The sequence below is a fragment of the Talpa europaea genome, assembly GCF_964194135.1.
Source record: "Talpa europaea genome assembly, chromosome: 3".
Classification (NCBI taxonomy): Eukaryota; Metazoa; Chordata; class Mammalia; order Eulipotyphla; family Talpidae; genus Talpa; species Talpa europaea.
In genome coordinates, this window is record NC_140069.1 from 151343163 (window position 1) to 151358803 (window position 15641).

General features: G+C 58.7%; 1 protein-coding gene across 2 annotated transcripts in view; it reads right to left on the reverse strand.

Moving 5' to 3' along the window:
* Positions 1–15641, reverse strand: part of NCAPG2 (non-SMC condensin II complex subunit G2) — a gene marked incomplete at both ends in the record, with an annotated part of 36810 nt that overhangs the window by 14592 nt on the left and 6577 nt on the right. The window contains 9 exons of one of the 2 annotated variants that reach the window (XM_084229994.1): positions 1611–1714; positions 1817–2039; positions 4693–4845; positions 6883–7062; positions 7864–7989; positions 8355–8450; positions 11480–11566; positions 13861–13930; positions 15252–15346. In XM_084229994.1, the coding sequence (XP_084086120.1) occupies positions 1611–1714; positions 1817–2039; positions 4693–4845; positions 6883–7062; positions 7864–7989; positions 8355–8450; positions 11480–11566; positions 13861–13930; positions 15252–15346 (1134 nt within the window). The remainder of the gene's footprint in view (positions 1–1610; positions 1715–1816; positions 2040–4692; positions 4846–6882; positions 7063–7863; positions 7990–8354; positions 8451–11479; positions 11567–13860; positions 13931–15251; positions 15347–15641) is intronic. The other variant, XM_084229993.1, reaches the window with a different exon arrangement.

The following is a 15641-nucleotide window of genomic DNA, read 5'->3' on the forward strand; positions in this document are numbered from 1 at the left end:
AAAGTCAAGTCAAGGGCCTCCCCAGTGGCGCAGCGGTTGAGCGCTGGGTTGCGAAGCTGCCCGCGGCCTCACGCCGGTTCGATCCCCGGCTGCTCCCCGGCCACCGGAGGAGGGTCCCGCATGGCGCGCAGACCTCTCCTGCCGCCCGCTGCTCCCCTGAGCAGTGTCCTTCGGTCCTTCTGCCTGCTCTGCTCCCCGCTCTGGCTCTGGTGAATTCTCTCGCCCTCCCGCGCTTCTGACTGTACCCAGTGCTTGTATGTATAAAAAAAAAAAAAAAAAAAAGTCAAGCCAATTCTGTACGAAGTTAGAGCTCTCAGTAGGCGCTTAAGTCTGAGTTATAACCAAACAAATTTAAAAGCAGTGAAGCTACCAAAGGCTTAGAAAATACTGCAAGATCCACAAATCCTCCATTTAAGTTTCACTTCTACCACCCAAGTCCAACCCTGCAGCCCTACGGCGAGCCCCACGAGAACCACGGCTTCTTGGTAGCAGCACGCCAAGCCCCGCGGGGCTCAGGAGCAGGGGGTGCACCAGGCCTAATACTTCAAAAAGAAAGGAAACTTTTTATTTTAGCAGGAAGCACTGTGCTTTCTAGGAGGCAGCAGTAAGTAAAAAACAAAACAAGACCCTTTGCATGTCCGCGCTGCCCGCGCAGCCGTGGGGAGAGCGCCCCAGCGGACTGTGCGTCCCCCCAGCATGCACAGGCCAAGCATCGTCTCTATGGCACAGACCTGGGCCCCAAGCGTCACAAGAGGCCTCGCGCTCTATAGCTCAGTTCTTTAAGCAGGGGTGGTGGAGGGCTCCTTCGGAATTTAAGAAACCTAACGGTCTCTCGGCTACTACGCCACAAGACGCGTTCTGCTCTGTTGGGCAGCCACATCCACCCTGCCGGCGGGCTCGCGGACGGGCCCTGGGGGACTCGTGGCCAGCGCTTCGCGCTGAGCCCGCCTGGGAGGGGCCTAGGGCACAGGCGGCGGGGGATGGGCGAGGCAGGGTCCATGGGGCCAGGCCTCGCCCCGCAGGCCCCCAGGGCACCAGGTTCCAGCAAAAGGGTCAGTTCTCTTTTGTGACTTCCTTTTAAAAGCCAGTGTCCTGATCTCTCTGGGCACGACCGGGCAAGCTGCACTTTCACTTCAGATTCCGGGAGCGAGTTGCTGTGTAGAAGCTGGACGTGTGGCTGCTCTCAGACGTTCACCCATGACGTGACTGGTCACTTGGACTCTAAAGAGCCCAACAGTCCCCTTGACGACTGACTTTTGATAAAACACTCTCTAAAGCAGAACCTGCATAAAGCTCGCTGCCAGAAAGAGAACTCCAGGCGCTTCCCAGCCAACCCTCTCGGCGGCGTCGAGGGAGCCCGCCCGAGAGGTGTGGGACAGCTTGTCCCCAGCAGAAACTGCCCTCTGCACTAGATCCTACCCAACCACCCAATGCCAAAGTGAACTTCACAAGACAAGCAGCAATTCTCCTGCGACGGTTCTGACCAGGCAATCCGGGGGCCAACACCACAGGAGCAGGAGGGAGCAGGACTGGCCCTAACACACCAGCCCTGGGAAGCGCTTCCGACTCACCCGGCCCTTCCCACGCCCATGGAGGCCGGGGCCACTTATGCTTACGTTCTCCTTCTCCCGCTCCTCCTCGTCCTCGTGGTGCTCCATCAGCGCCCTCCGGACGCAGGCGTTTAGGCAGTGGCGGATCACGTGAATCAGCTTAGCTGCAACGTGAGAGAATCAGGGGTGAACTGACGTGTTTCTTCCACAAAAGCTCCCAGCAGCAAGCGATGGTGCCCAGGCTGGTGAGACGCGCAGGGCCGTACCGACATTGGTGCAGGCCGTGTGCTCGTGGGCATGCTGGTAGAACCTCCTGGCGGCCGCGGGGTTCATCTGCAGCAGTGCAACGCAGCGCTCACACCACACCTCCTCGGGCTGGTTCACCGGCAGGAAGGAGTTGAAGATGAGGCTCACCAGGCGCCGGCACACGGGCCTGGAGTCCGACTCCAGACGCACCAGGATGTGCTCCATAGGGCAGACCTTCCAGAACTGCACACAAGCACAGACCCGACACTGTCAGCGCACCCAGGCCCTGAAGGTGCTCATGTGCGATTCCCAGAGCTAAATGAGAAAGGAACTAATCGTTACACCCCAGAAGAGTCGTTCCAAGCAACCACAACAGGGTCTGACTTCTCTGTAGGGAAGTCAGACCCAGTACGCCTGAATTTGAAGCACACGGTGCAGGTGCTGAGAGGACTCACCGTGACTGCCTCCCACCTGCTTGCGCAGTGTGACGACACAGACGTTTCCCAGAAAGCCGGGACTCTGGCCCACTAACGCGCAAGCGAGCGAGTGTTGCACCAGCGTGGGGACAGCAGGCCCAGGAGCCCCGAGCCTGGAGGAGCGGCTCCCTCAGAAGCCCCGGCTGCCTGGCCCGGCTCCAGGCACAGGCCTGAGAGTGCACACTGCCCCGGCCCCCTCGGGCGACTGCGAGGGCATCAGGCCTTCACCGGCGGGAAGGGCAACCTCGCGAGCATAGAACTGCTGTGGGGGAACGCCGCCAAGCAGAAGGTGGCGCTGAGGCACCTGGCCAGATCCTGCCTGGGTGGGTGTCGCTGGTGACCTCAAGCAAGCGCGTGGGGAAGGCCCCGTGCTCCCCAGGGACTGGCACTGACCGACGTCCCCTCTGTCAGCATCTTCAAGGCATCTTTCTTGTCAGCGGTGTTTGAGTCTGTTCACATGGTTGCAACCCCAAGAGCAGACCCCCCAAAACTCCACTTGGGATATTCCTGTCGCCCCTGCCCCTTCCTGGGGGGTTTCAGCCACTGCTTTACACAGGAAATCAAAGCAGTGGGACAGTCAGGAGCGGCCAGGCCGGCTCACCCTGAGGTGGACAGCAGCCACACTCTGGCCTCGCACGCCCCCAAGATAGATGGCGGCACCGCCCCCACCCAGAGAGTCCCAGCTGCAGCTCACTGCCCTGACCCCCGTCTCTGATCACAGAGCACCTGTGATCCCTCAGGTTCCCGCTTCAGTCATCTGGGGCCTTTACCCAGACAGGCCACCTGCGGGCTGACACCTGCCGCGGCCAAGGCTGGGCCGCATCACTTCGAGTTGCTGCTGCACATTAAGGGCCCAGAGGCTTTTCTGATTCCTTAATAAAAACGTTTCAACACCAGTAACTGCTGATCCAGCCTCACCCCAGACACACAAGAGTACAAAGGTGAGCCTTGAAACTTGATTAGCCCAGCCAGAAACTGCTCTTTGCCACAAGATGCCATCGTGTGTCCTTAGCTTTTGTTACCTGCCATGTGTCAGCCCCGGGCCAGGACGTGCGAGGCTCAGACCAGGCTGGTCCTGAGTTCAGCTGGCAGCCGGCTCCACACTCAGGGTGCACGGGGAAGGCGATGGGCACTCCCCCCAGCTGTGGGGGTCCCACCCACAGACATGCCCACCAGTGCCCAGCACGGCTGGTGGCTGAGGGCGCAGAGCCTGCCAGCACCCCAGGCGGGAGCTTGCCCTCAGGGGTGCTCTCCACAGACAGGCCAGCAGCCCCTGCCCTTGCTCTTGGAGGAGACTCAGCTGGCGCCAGCGCTGCAGCTCTCTGGGCCTGTGGCCACGTTGCCAGGATTTGCAGACATGGACATGGACAGCAGCTCCTGTAGTCGCTGCGGCGCCCCAGGGCAGCCCAGGGGCCACCTTGGTCCCGTCTGCCCTGCCCTCTCCCGGCTCCCTAGCTGAGCCCTCTCTCACAGGCTGACCTCCCATTTCTCTTCAGACTCGAGACGACGGCCCTCACGGGGTGTCCTGACAAACCTCGCAGAACTGCAGCTGGCTCTGGGCCAGATGGACATGGCGACGCTGACATGACAGGGACATGGAAGGCCAAGCAGGACAAAGAGCTCCAAAGTCAGAGCAGAGCTGGCCCGAGGCTACAGACGAGCAGGAGGGCTGCCCACCAGGCCCGAGGACTGTCCCTTGCAGAGGGACAGTGACCACATCAGATCCTCAGCAGACATGGGGCTGAGCTCAGTGCGGGGGTGCAGCATTCTTGGGGTTTGTCTAACGCAGAAACACCATGCCCCACGTCTCAGGGCTCACAGGCTGATGTCTGAGCAGCTCCCCCAAGCCGGGGCACACGGTCTCAGAGCAGCATCCGCTGCATGGACACTCCATGTCCAGCGGCTGGCCCTGGGGGTGTGTCCTCACCATGATAAAACGGCATTTTAAATAAATTTCAGAGAACTACTGTGCGGAGAAAGAAAATGCACAGTAACCAAGGGTGACAGACTCGCGAACCTTACAACGAGCATTCTCAGCCGAGCGCGGGGAAGAGCCAGCATAACGAAGAACCCCCTTCAGAGCCTTACCCCAGCACCCCAGCTTCCGTCCACAGCCCACGTTTCCCGCTGACGTCTAAGTGCTCACCCTGAGCCAGCGCTGAGGGGCCCCAGCAAAGCTCCTCAAGTACGTGACAAAAGCCACTTACGGCGACGGGGCGGCCTGCACGACGTCTCTCAAAAAAGAAAAGCGCACATGGTGATGTTTCGAGAAATGTCAGTGAAAACCACAGAGCAAATAAAATGTGGCGGCGAGCAGTTGGTGACCGTGCCGGGACACACTGCCCCGACCGACAGGTCCCCTTTGGGCAGGTGGCGACTCTTGCTGTGGGGGAAACAGCCTGAGCAGCGGCCGAGCCCACCTTGGCAGCCCGCACAGCCTTGACCTTCAGCAGCATGTCCACGAAGGCCACCCTCACTTTCTCCGAGTTGTCATGGAGACTGTACTTCAGCGCTGGCAGGAGCTGCTCCAGCAGCGGGTGGCTTAACTTGTTATCCAGAACAATTGGCAGGCACTACGGGGGAGAAGGACCAGGGGCACAAAGTCAGAACATAAACAGTACAACTCTGGTAAGAAAAACTCAATCAAGAAAACATTTAGGGGCCCCCTCGGTGGGGCAGCAGGTTGAGCGCAGCGCTGTGAAGCTGTGCAGCACGGGTTGGATTCCTGGCCGGCCAGGGAGCTACCCACAGGGAGCAGCAGACCTCTCCTGTCTCCCTGCGGCTCCCCTCAGCAGTGGGTTTCAGTTAGTCGGCCTGTTCTGCTCCCCACTCTGTCTCTGGGAATCCTCTCGCCCTCCTGCACCTCTGGCCTGCACCCCAGCTCTTGCATGCATAAATAAATCTTTTTAAATCTTTTTTAAAAAGAAAATATTTAGCTGTGTCTTTTCTAGAACTACTAGGAAAACAAACATACCTTCAAAAAGTAACACTTTCCCAAAACTTTCATGTAAGAAATACCCTAATGAGCTCATCCACAGCCCCGTTCAAACAATGTCAAAGCAGTTACAGTTTCTCAAAGCTTCTCTCAGCCAACTGATCAGGGACTTTTAGAGTCGAAAGGAACAACTGCTGCTAGGGTGGGCTCCGAGGCTTGGTCCAGGAGTCACTTCGTGATTGTCTGACAGCCCCGAGTCTTGAGCACAGAGGCCCGGCCTGTCACAGGCCTTGTCTCCATGTGGCCCAGGGTGGTGCCGAGGGACACCTGCGCTTGGGCACCAGGTCTCTACCCCAGGCATCCCCTCAACCCCGTCCAGCCGCCAGGACTGCGCCCAAGGGCTGAGGTGTCTGGAGCTTCCGAGTAGGCTCGAGGCAGGCAGGGAGGTGCTGGCGTGTGGCAGCGCCAGGCGGGGTGACGGGAGGCAGGGTATTTGGGGTTCTTATTAAAAGTACACACTGTACATCAAAAAATTCATTTTAACGTATAACTTTTTAAAACATCAAGCACACAGTTATCCTAGAACACCGCAAAGCCTCCCCTCCTCTGCCTCAGCCCCTCCAGCCTGGACCACAACCAGCCCCCCGTAACACGCTCCCCTGGCATGCACAACCACTCGGCCCCCCACGCCCCCGTGGACTCTGCTGAGCCCTCCTCCTCCTGGGGTGGGGGAGGAGGTGCGGGAGACAGCGGGGAGTGCAGCCGCCCGGGGCTGTGCTGCGTGGCTCAAGGCCCCCAGCCCCCAAGAAGGACCCTGACTCGTGGGGTGAACTCCTGGGAGCGGCCCGGGGCCACAGGGAGGTGCCAGGAAGGGCACACGCGGGCTGCGAGGGTCCAGGCCTTTCTCTGAGGGCGAAGTCTGCTGAGAGCCTAGAGCCAGTCAGAGGCGGAAGCTCCAGGTTCTCCCAGCAGCACCCTCCCACAGCCCGGCTCCCCGCCATGCCCCCCCATACCTTTATCACCAAAGCAGCAGAGGGAAAGAAAGACCCATGAGCACCCACCACGGCCAAACGTCCAGTCATGGTCCCTGCCAGGCCAGGACTCTGGCGAGCTGTTCCTGTAAGCTAAGCTACTGGTGGCGGCAGCGCTGGTGTGACTACGACCTCACAACTAGCCTCGAACCTTCGCGTTGTAGCCGAAACAGCACTTCAATCACACCTCAATAAAACAACAAGGAATGAAGGCTACCACGCTGCCCCTCTGTGTGGGCAGTGCCGGGCACTCGGCAGGCCCTCGTGGGAAGAGCCCGAGCAGCCGGAGCTGCTGGCCCAGGGACCAGACAGAAGAATAGGCTCCTGAGCAGGGCGAGGACCTGAGCACCCTCAGGGGACGAGGCCCCGAGGCAGAGAGCCAGGGGCCACGCAGCAGACCTACAGCCGTCTCCCAGCCAGCCCGTGCGGCTTCTCCCCAAGACGTGGACAGAGAGGGTGACTTGATGCTGCTGCACACCAAGAACCAGTCCTGTCCAAGGAGGCCTTTTGTGAAAGCACCTTTAACTTGCTTTCTGAGGTTACCGTGAATGCGCAGTGAAACACCAGCACCACTGCAGTGCTGAGACGGGGCCGTGGGACCTGAAACCTGACAGTGCGTGGGTCCTGTGATGCGTCCAGCTCACCTTGAACACGGAGCAGCGCACGTCGGCGGAGCTGGTGTCGAAGGCCAGCTCTCCGGTCACTTTCTTGAGGAGGTCGATGAGGATGGTCGGAGGCATCATCTCCCAGTACTTGGACGTTATTTTGCAAACGCCGAGGACCCCCGTGGAACGCACCACCGGGTGAGGGTCCTCTAAAAGGCCCTGCAAGCAGGAAGGAAGTGGCTGGAGACCCTGTGCAGTCTACAGGTGTCAGTGCCTGGGCGGGAACGCCGAGCCCGACAGGCCTGTGGCCATCGTCATCCACAGCCCAGTGCCAAAAGGTGCCCCCCGGACGGTGGTGGCGTCTCCCCAACTCCTGCCGGCCGGGTGCGCCCAGCTCCTGTTGGCAGGGCAGAGCCCAGCAAGTGGGCGCAGCAACTGCACCGGCCGGCATCAGCCCAGATGGTGGCGCAGCTCCCAGTCACCCACCCTGCGTTCAATGAGAGGAACGAAAGTGAAGGCACATGACTTGCGGAGATCGCTTTAAGAACCCGAGGCCCCGTCCAGAGACTGGAATCCACCCACACTCCCGCCGCCCTGTGCCCGGCACTAACATCACAGCTCGAGAAAGTCACTCGAGCTCCTGGAACGAGACACACAGGGCGACTACCCTGGGCCTGCAGACCACCCAGCCAGAAGCAGCCGCACGGCCTGCCACCCCCACACGAGCGAGGCGGGGTGACCGCCCCTTGGGGCGCAGCCAGTGCTGCTCCCCCAACCCCAGCTCCCAGGGGGTGGGACGCCGGCCCATGCCACGGACAGACAGAAAGCCAGTGACGTCCCCAAGGCGCCTCCGTGACAGTGGAGCCCACCCCGGGGACTGCGGCAGCCACTGAGGCTCAGCCTCTCTGCTGGAAGGGACACCAAACACTTAAAAGAGCGAAGGGCTAATGTGCACAGGACAGCCGAGGAGGGACGGCGCTGCCGCAGGAGCGCACTGCACAGGCGGCCCAGGGCACCTACATAGAGCTCCTCGAACTGCTTCTGGATCTCGCTGTCCATGTCGGCGGCACTGAAGCTTGGGTCTCTGACAGGGAAGGCCTCGATGAACAGCAGTGCGGCGTTGGACCGTACCTCCGAGTTCCGGGCCTGCAGCAGGAGGGGCCTCAGGTCACAGCGAAGACAGGGCTCCTGGACCCCACCAGCCGCCACCAGCCAGAGACCCCGGTGCTGACACGGCCCCCACTCACAGGACCCACCCTGTCAGGCTGCACCCTCCCCTCACTGTGACCTCCCAGCCCACCCACCCTACGCGGTGGCTGAGGGGCCCCCTCAGGGCTGGGCCTTGATGCCTCTGCTGGGTTACTGAGTCACCTGCTGCCTTCTGACGGCGTGGTCGGCACTAAAGCAACTCGGATTCCCAGTCTAACGAGCCTGAGAAATGCTTCTGACCCAAGAACTAAACATTTGCCCCAAGCCCCCAACGCCAGGGTGCAGTTCCCACAGACACGCACCTTCAGGCCCCGCCAGAGGATGGGCTGGTAGAGTCGGTGCAGCATCCCCTCCACGCCCTGCCGCACCGTCTTCTGGTGGTGGAAGTAGCTCAGAACCTAGCAGCCAAGGGAGAAAGAAGAGAAAGGTAACGCGGTTCTTTAAAAAAATGCACTGAGGAGCCTGGCCTTGCAAAGCCAGCGGAGGTCAAGCTTCCATGCTGGCGCTTCCAGGCCTGATGGGCTCTCCCAGAGGAGTAGGGGTGCGTCCGGCCCGGCCCAACCCAGCTGGTCACATCAGGTCTGAAGAATCCAAGAACTGAACTGTCACAGGTCTGGGCTCTGGCTCTTGTTCTTCAACCATCGGCTGCAGAGCCACGTAAAAAGCCACGGCCCTCTGACCTCAGGATCCGAAGGAAACAGATGAGGGCACAAGGAGGACAACAGCCCGCGTGGGCTCCTGCACTGCCCGCTGCTCCTGCCACCCGGGGCCCAGCACCGCCCAGACCATGACCAGCTGGCGCAGCTTCAGCTCTGACTTTCACACCCAGGAAGCCCCGCGCTCAGGTAACTCCAGACTCCGATGCACTCGAGCAAGACTCCAGGAAGGGGACCAAGTCCCAACCAGCAGGAGACCAGGGACGCCCAGATGCCAGAGGCAGCCTGTGACATCAGCGCGCGTCCTGCTTCTCCCCACAATTCCTGCCAAGAAGAGACCATGCACTGAGGAGTTGCAGCCCATAACCCTCCGCATGGAATCTTCTAGAACACACTGGCTGGTCCCCAGGGGAACCATTCTCAGCCCTCCCGGCACGGTGGAGTGGAAGGGTGGGAGCAAGCCAGCTCCAGCTGCACTGAGCTGTTAGCTCTTGAGTTTCCTAAGTGAGAAAGGAGGAAGACGAGGACTTCCAGGGCAGACTGCAGAGTCCCGCAGGAAGATGCTGGAGGCCCTGAGCACCAGGCCAGGCTGCACATGGGCCCACCGTGTCCATCAGCCCACAGAAGCCAGCAGCAGGTGTCTGGGCAGCCTCCCACCCACCTGTGGGCGCCACCTCGTCCACCCTTGCCCGGTGTCTTTCACAGCTGGAGCCCCCACTGAGACCCTGCTTGCTTTCTTTTCTCTCCCCTTCTCTTCCTTTCTTCCTTTCTTTTTTCTTTTCTTTTTTTTTTTGATGTTTAAAGAGCAGGTTTATTAGAAAAGGGACAGAAGAGTAAAAGACACCTGCATAGACACCAGCGGGCAGGAAGAGCTGCCTCGAAAGAGACAGGTTTGCTGAGAGAGGCCTGGGTGGCTGCAGGCGGGCGGCCCTCAGGGGAGCAGCCTCCACTAAGGAGGTCAGTGAGGAGAAGCCCCGGCAGGTACAGGGCACGGGCGGGCAGGAGGCTGCTGCCCCGAGAGGGAGACAGTTGGTGAAAAGAGGCATCTGTAGTCACAGGTGGGCCGTGGGAGTGCTTTTGAGACCCTGCTTTCTGCCCCTCCCCCTCTGATGCTCTTCCTCCAAAAGTGTTGAGGATAGGCTGACGTGGCTTTTAGATACGGACTGGGGTGTGAAATGCCACCGAGCAGAGATTAAGCTCTTGGCGGTGATCCACACAGCCCACTGGAGATGGCCTTGGGGCTCGGCCCGCGTGGCTCCGGGCAACATGGGGTTCTGAACCTCGCGGCCTAGCAGGCACCCGGAGGGCTCCCTGCGGGGCGGTGACCTCTGTTCGGCGCAGCCTCACAGGTCAGGCGCAGGCGTGCGAGAGCCACCCTGCTCTCATGCATGCCCCTTTCACAGCCACACCCTGCTCTCCATGGAAGCGCATCTCCAACACCCCCGGGCTGCCTTCCTCGATTCGCCCTCAAAGCCAGCATGAGTGACAGCGGGAAAACTAAGACGGTCACACGTTAGCTGTAAGTAGCCACCTGTGCCTTAAGTGAGCTACGGTCAACCTTCTAAAAGGGCAGCGCAGCATGGATTTTCCTGTCTGATTCCTACTCAGGAGCTTTTACTGATGGCAAAAAGTGACATCAGTCCAGAGCTTGTTTTTTACATACGGTGTCACCAAGGCTGGTATCACTGGGCCCTTACTTCACAGGTTTTTAGTTTCATCCTGTGATGCAGTGCCGTGAGAGTCACCCTCTCACAGTGTACAAGTCAGTGGCGTTTAGTCATAAAAATGTCCATCAAAGAGCGACCTGAAGGAGAGTGTGGTGGAAGCCGCCGTGCAGTACCTGAGTCCAGGACACATTTCACTCGGTAAGTGACGTCCAGGGTCTTCCTTGTAATTCTGTGCACTTCTCCACAAGCCACTGAGTGGTGACATCTGCACTTACATGTCTCGTTACCGTGACCGCCACCGCAGGTCAGACAGGAGCGTCTTCAGTGACTTGGGGCCAGAGTGAAGCGACCACGTCACCTCCCCACGGCCTGCTCCTCAACGGGACCGGACACCGCGATGCTGACCCCGGGCTGACCCGCGACTCTCTGCAGCGGCACCGGCTGTCTGTGCGCAGGCGCAGAGGACTCTGGCGTCTCTCTGGGCTCTTTATCCTTGCATGCCTCAAGCCACTCCTCATCACCGTCAGGAGTGTTCACAGCCACTGCGACCCCACATGGTCCATGCACTCTAAGCACCAGCACCCTCACCCTACAAGAGTACACTGTGCTTCCCGGCACGTTATCCCCAAGTCCAGCAGTGGGGTCAGGAGGCTGAGTCCTCCTGGAGGCCTCGTCAGGCCCCTGAAATAAAAGGACAAACTCACCTGAATTCTGGGCACCTCTCAAAAACAAAATCTATCAAGAGAAACTCAAAACATTCATTCCACTTGGTTTGCCAAGTGGAATTGCTAAGTTCCACCAAGATGGGAACTTACACGTATTAAGGCAAAAAATCCTCAAACACCCTCTTTTTGAGAAACGTGGTGACAGCAGTGAGCAGGGCCCGGTCCAGACACCCGTGCACCAGGGTCAGCACGGGCCGGTTCCAACCCAGCACGCACCCCGGCTCCCGGGTGAAACTCGGTGGCAGGACAGACCGCCGGGCACCGACTGTCAGGTCCCAGACACCCCGCACTGACACCTGTGGAAGCACAGCCTCCGTGGAAACGATCGCAACAGCGAGGACACGCCGAGCCAAGGGAAGGTGGGACTGGCGCCGCTCACCTCGCGCACTTTGGCGTGCACCGGCGACCTCCGCTGCAGGTGGATCCCGTGGAACATGAGGTCCTGGAGGCAGGTGTTCTCGATGGTCTGGAAGAACAGCAGAGTGAGCCGGGCGTGTAGAACAGAGCCTGCTCCGTCACCTTCCGTTCTGGGAGGCCCAGCTGACCCTCGACCCACACCCTGCCAAAGTCCTTAGCGCTGACATGCCGTGTGAATACGAGGAAACACCACCTTTGTGCCGACTGCAAGGCAGCTTGGTCCAAGCCAGACGGGCTCAGAGGCTGTGAGAGGCCTGGGAGCCCACTCTTCCGTGTCACCCTGACACAGATAACCGCAGTCCCTCCCCAGACGGACACCGCACAACTTCTCAGCTGGGCCAAGAGTCAGTACTGACCAGAGCCATGTCTTCCAGGGAGGGGCGTGACGGGGAGTGGAGCATGGAGCCAAGAAAGGGCCAGGAACCTGGGGGCTGTGGCCTGTGGCCCAGGGCCCTGCCCCACCTGGATGGCCCATGGCGATACAGGTGACTACAGGATGCCACTGTCGCAGCCATGTCTCAACCTCTCCCCATCACCTGCAGAAGCATGCCCTCCCCCTGGGGCACTCACACCTCAGCCAGCCGGGACGACCGATGGCCGTGGGCCCACCTGCCGACACCTGAGCCAGGAGCGCCGAGAGGACTAGAATCTCAGCAGGCCCTGGCGCAGGTGTGAAAATGAAGAGGAGGAAGGGGAAGAACACTCCACTCCGAGAGACATAAGCGAAATAGCAAACAAAGGCCCTCGGGAGACTCCCTGGATTCTGACTCCAAAATAGCCATAAAAAGACACCCTGAGACAAAGGAGAGAAAATTCAATGTGGCCTGATTGTTTCTAAAGACACCTGAGAGGGCCTTCCTGGTGGTGCAAGGGTTAAGCACCACACTCTAAAGCTGTCCGCAGCCTCTGCAGCACAAGTTCGATCCCCAGCCGGCCAGGGAGCTACCCACATGGCGCAGCAGACCTCTCCTGTCTGCCTGCTGCTCCCCTCAGTGGTGTACTTTGGTGAGTCTGCCTGTTCTGTTCCCCACTCTGTCTCTGGTGAATCCTCTCACCCCCCGCACCTCTGGCCTGCACCCCAGCTCTTGTATGCATAAATAGATAAATATAAATAAATAAAGGCACCCAAGAATTACTGTCACTTGCAACAGGCGTGCCAATGGTATCTCGCAGCCCCGTACTCCAAGACGCCCTGGAGCACCCTGAAATGAAATCTATCTGGAATTTGCTTTAAAAACTTGAAGGGAGGGAGAGAAAATGAGAAGTACAACTTGCTGGTACAGATTTGGCACAAAATAAGTTTCTAATTATAAACTCCATTTTTTAAACCACTATTGGAGAAAAAGGACGCTCTTTCCTGTGAACAGGTTTCCTGTCACAATGTCACACAAAAAAATGCACTAGCAGTGTCTTAACCTTGCCTTTCCCCCTAAAAAAAATCGTGCACTGAAAAACTGAAAGAGGACAAGGCCTCTGAGAAAACGAGGAATAAAACTTCCCCAACTGAAAACCAAACACTACTCCGAGAGCTGTCAGCACCCGCAAACAGGCCTTGTCTTCCGGAAGCAGAAGCCAGAGAGGCCCTGGCAACAAGGCCCAGCCGGCCTCGCCCCTACACCCTGGGCCTGACCGCTCCCCAGACAGCAAAACATGCAGGAGGGAAGACAGGGTTCCAGAGACCCCTTTCTGGTGCAGCGAAGATTTTACTCTGAGGGAAAGAAAACACCCCAGAACCGGCTCTGAGGAAGACACAGGGACGTCATAGATACTTCCTCTGGTTTGCCAAAATGGCCTCTGGACACATGCAACTGACCCACACGCGCAACCTCCACACGGGCATCGCGGCCCCGGGGCGCAAGCCCAGGCACACGTCACGTTCTCCAGGGGCCGTGTCAACACAGAAGTTGTGGACAAAGGCACCTGAACGCTCTCTCTGGTTCAGCCCAAGAGGCCAAGCGCACACACTGCCGCCAGCCAGCGTTCTCAGCCCACCCTCGGCACCGCCCCGGGAGACAAGGCGCCCTGTTCTATGCTCTTGGTTTCTACATCCAAGGCCGAGTCTCTCTCGCGTTTACCACACAGCCCAATTTGGGTTAAACCCCAAGAGCCACACGTGGCTGGCAGTTCAGCTGCGATGACCGGTCACAGGGGAACCCTGACTTCACCCAGACCGCACATCCTGTGAGGGCCCTGGGCTGCGCCCAAGCCCACAAAGTCCCGCATGCCCACTGGGCCCTCACCACTGGCTCTGTCCCACCAGGTGTAAGTGACCCTCTGAGAGCAGTTACTCAGTAACCAGAACGTACTACCACCGCAAGTTAACATTTCATAAAATGCAAATACCTCCAGTATGTCCCCTGAAGCCTTTTTCCAAGCTCTGAAATAAATTTCTGCAATGTGTCCCATCAAAGACCTATAGAAAAAAAGGTGAATGCGGGCGTAAAGACTCACACCCCACCAAGGGCCAGCTTGGGTGTGCCCACAGGGAAGGAGGGGCTGGGCCGAGACCAAGGCTCTGTAGAGCCCTGGGGAGACGCTTCCAGCTGAGCTGGCGGCGGGGAAGGAAGATTTTTTGGGAAGGGGAATCCAATTCCCGCTTCCTAGCCCAGGTGTCCCCAGGCTGCAGTTTCCTGGGAAATCACGGGAACATAGCCCCAAACCAAATTCTAAAGTGAAACATGTTTACATATCAATGAATTTTTCAACTAGGAGTCATTTTGGGCTTTCCAGGCTACTAATTCCCTGGACCTTAGAATCGAGGTTTAAAGAAGTGTGTGGAGGGAGGTGACAGCAGGAGGAGCTCTGCGACTGGAGGCCAGATTCACAGCCGAGGGTGGGCACCAGCGACCAGGGTGCCTCCAGGGCAAGGGCTCCCGGTGTGCTCAGGCTGCATCTCCAGACTCCGGAGCATGGGGCATGGGCTCGTTCAGTTGCTTCACAGTGCCTGGGACGCGGCTGGCCTGGGTGGAGGCTGAGGTTCAGCCTCCACCGTAATGAACTTGGTTACTTAAAAATATACAGCCAATTGCCTCCCTGGTGGTGCAGGGGTTAAGATGCAACTTATGAAGCTGTCCGCAGCCAATGCAGCACGAGTTCAATCCCTGGCTGGCCAGGGAGCTCACCCACATCCGCCTGTTCTGCTCCCCTCTCTCTCTCTGGTGGATCCTCTCACGCCCGCACCTCTAGCCTGCACCCCAGTTCTCGTATGCATAAATAAATCTTTTTTAAAAAAAGAAATATAGGGCCTCCCCTTCCCCTGTGGCGCAGCGGTTGAGCGCTGGGCTGCGAAGCTGCCCGCAGCCTCTGCAGCGCCGGTTCAATCCCTGGCTGTTCCCCGGCCACCGGAGGAGGGTCCCCCATGGCGCGCAGACCTCTCCTGCCGCCCGCTGCTCCCCTCAGCAGTGTACCTCGGTCCTTCTGCCTGCTCTGCTCCCCGTTCTGGCTCTGGTGAATTCTCTCACCCTCCCGCGCTTCTGACTGTACCCAGTGCTTGTATACATACATACATACATACATAAATAAATCTTAAAAAAAAAAAGAAAGACAAGAAATACACTGCCAATTAAAACCTGAATTTCCACTGGGAAATATACTGGGAAGGATGACCATTACTGGGAAGGATGACCGCCTATATAGGGGAAAGCTACGTGGTGACACCCGGGGACGCAGTGACGTGGTAGATGGTGTAACACGCAGCCACTCTGAAGCTCCCGACACAGTCGGCTCAGACTTACTTCTGCAGTCCCTGTAACTGGTTCTTAATTGTGCCATGGATCATTTTGATGAAATTTACATTCCAATTGAAGAGAGAACTAAGAAATCTTCTTCCCTGTAAGTGAAAAACAGTGCAATCAAACACAAACCAATCTTTGGACACTGAGCAGGGAGAAGCTGCTATTCTCACAAGGAAGCACACACGACACACCCGGGGCACCACTGGACAGGCATAGGTGGAGGAGATGAACGGCCCAGCCCCCGCACACTCATGTTCAAGCCATGCGCTTACCCAGAGGCCAGCCCCTGGGCTGGGCCCGCAGAGCAGCAGGAGCCAGAAGCACCCCCACCTGTGCTGGGCAAGAAACCGGGGCCTATGTGCACCGAACTCTCTGGGTAGATGCCACTCA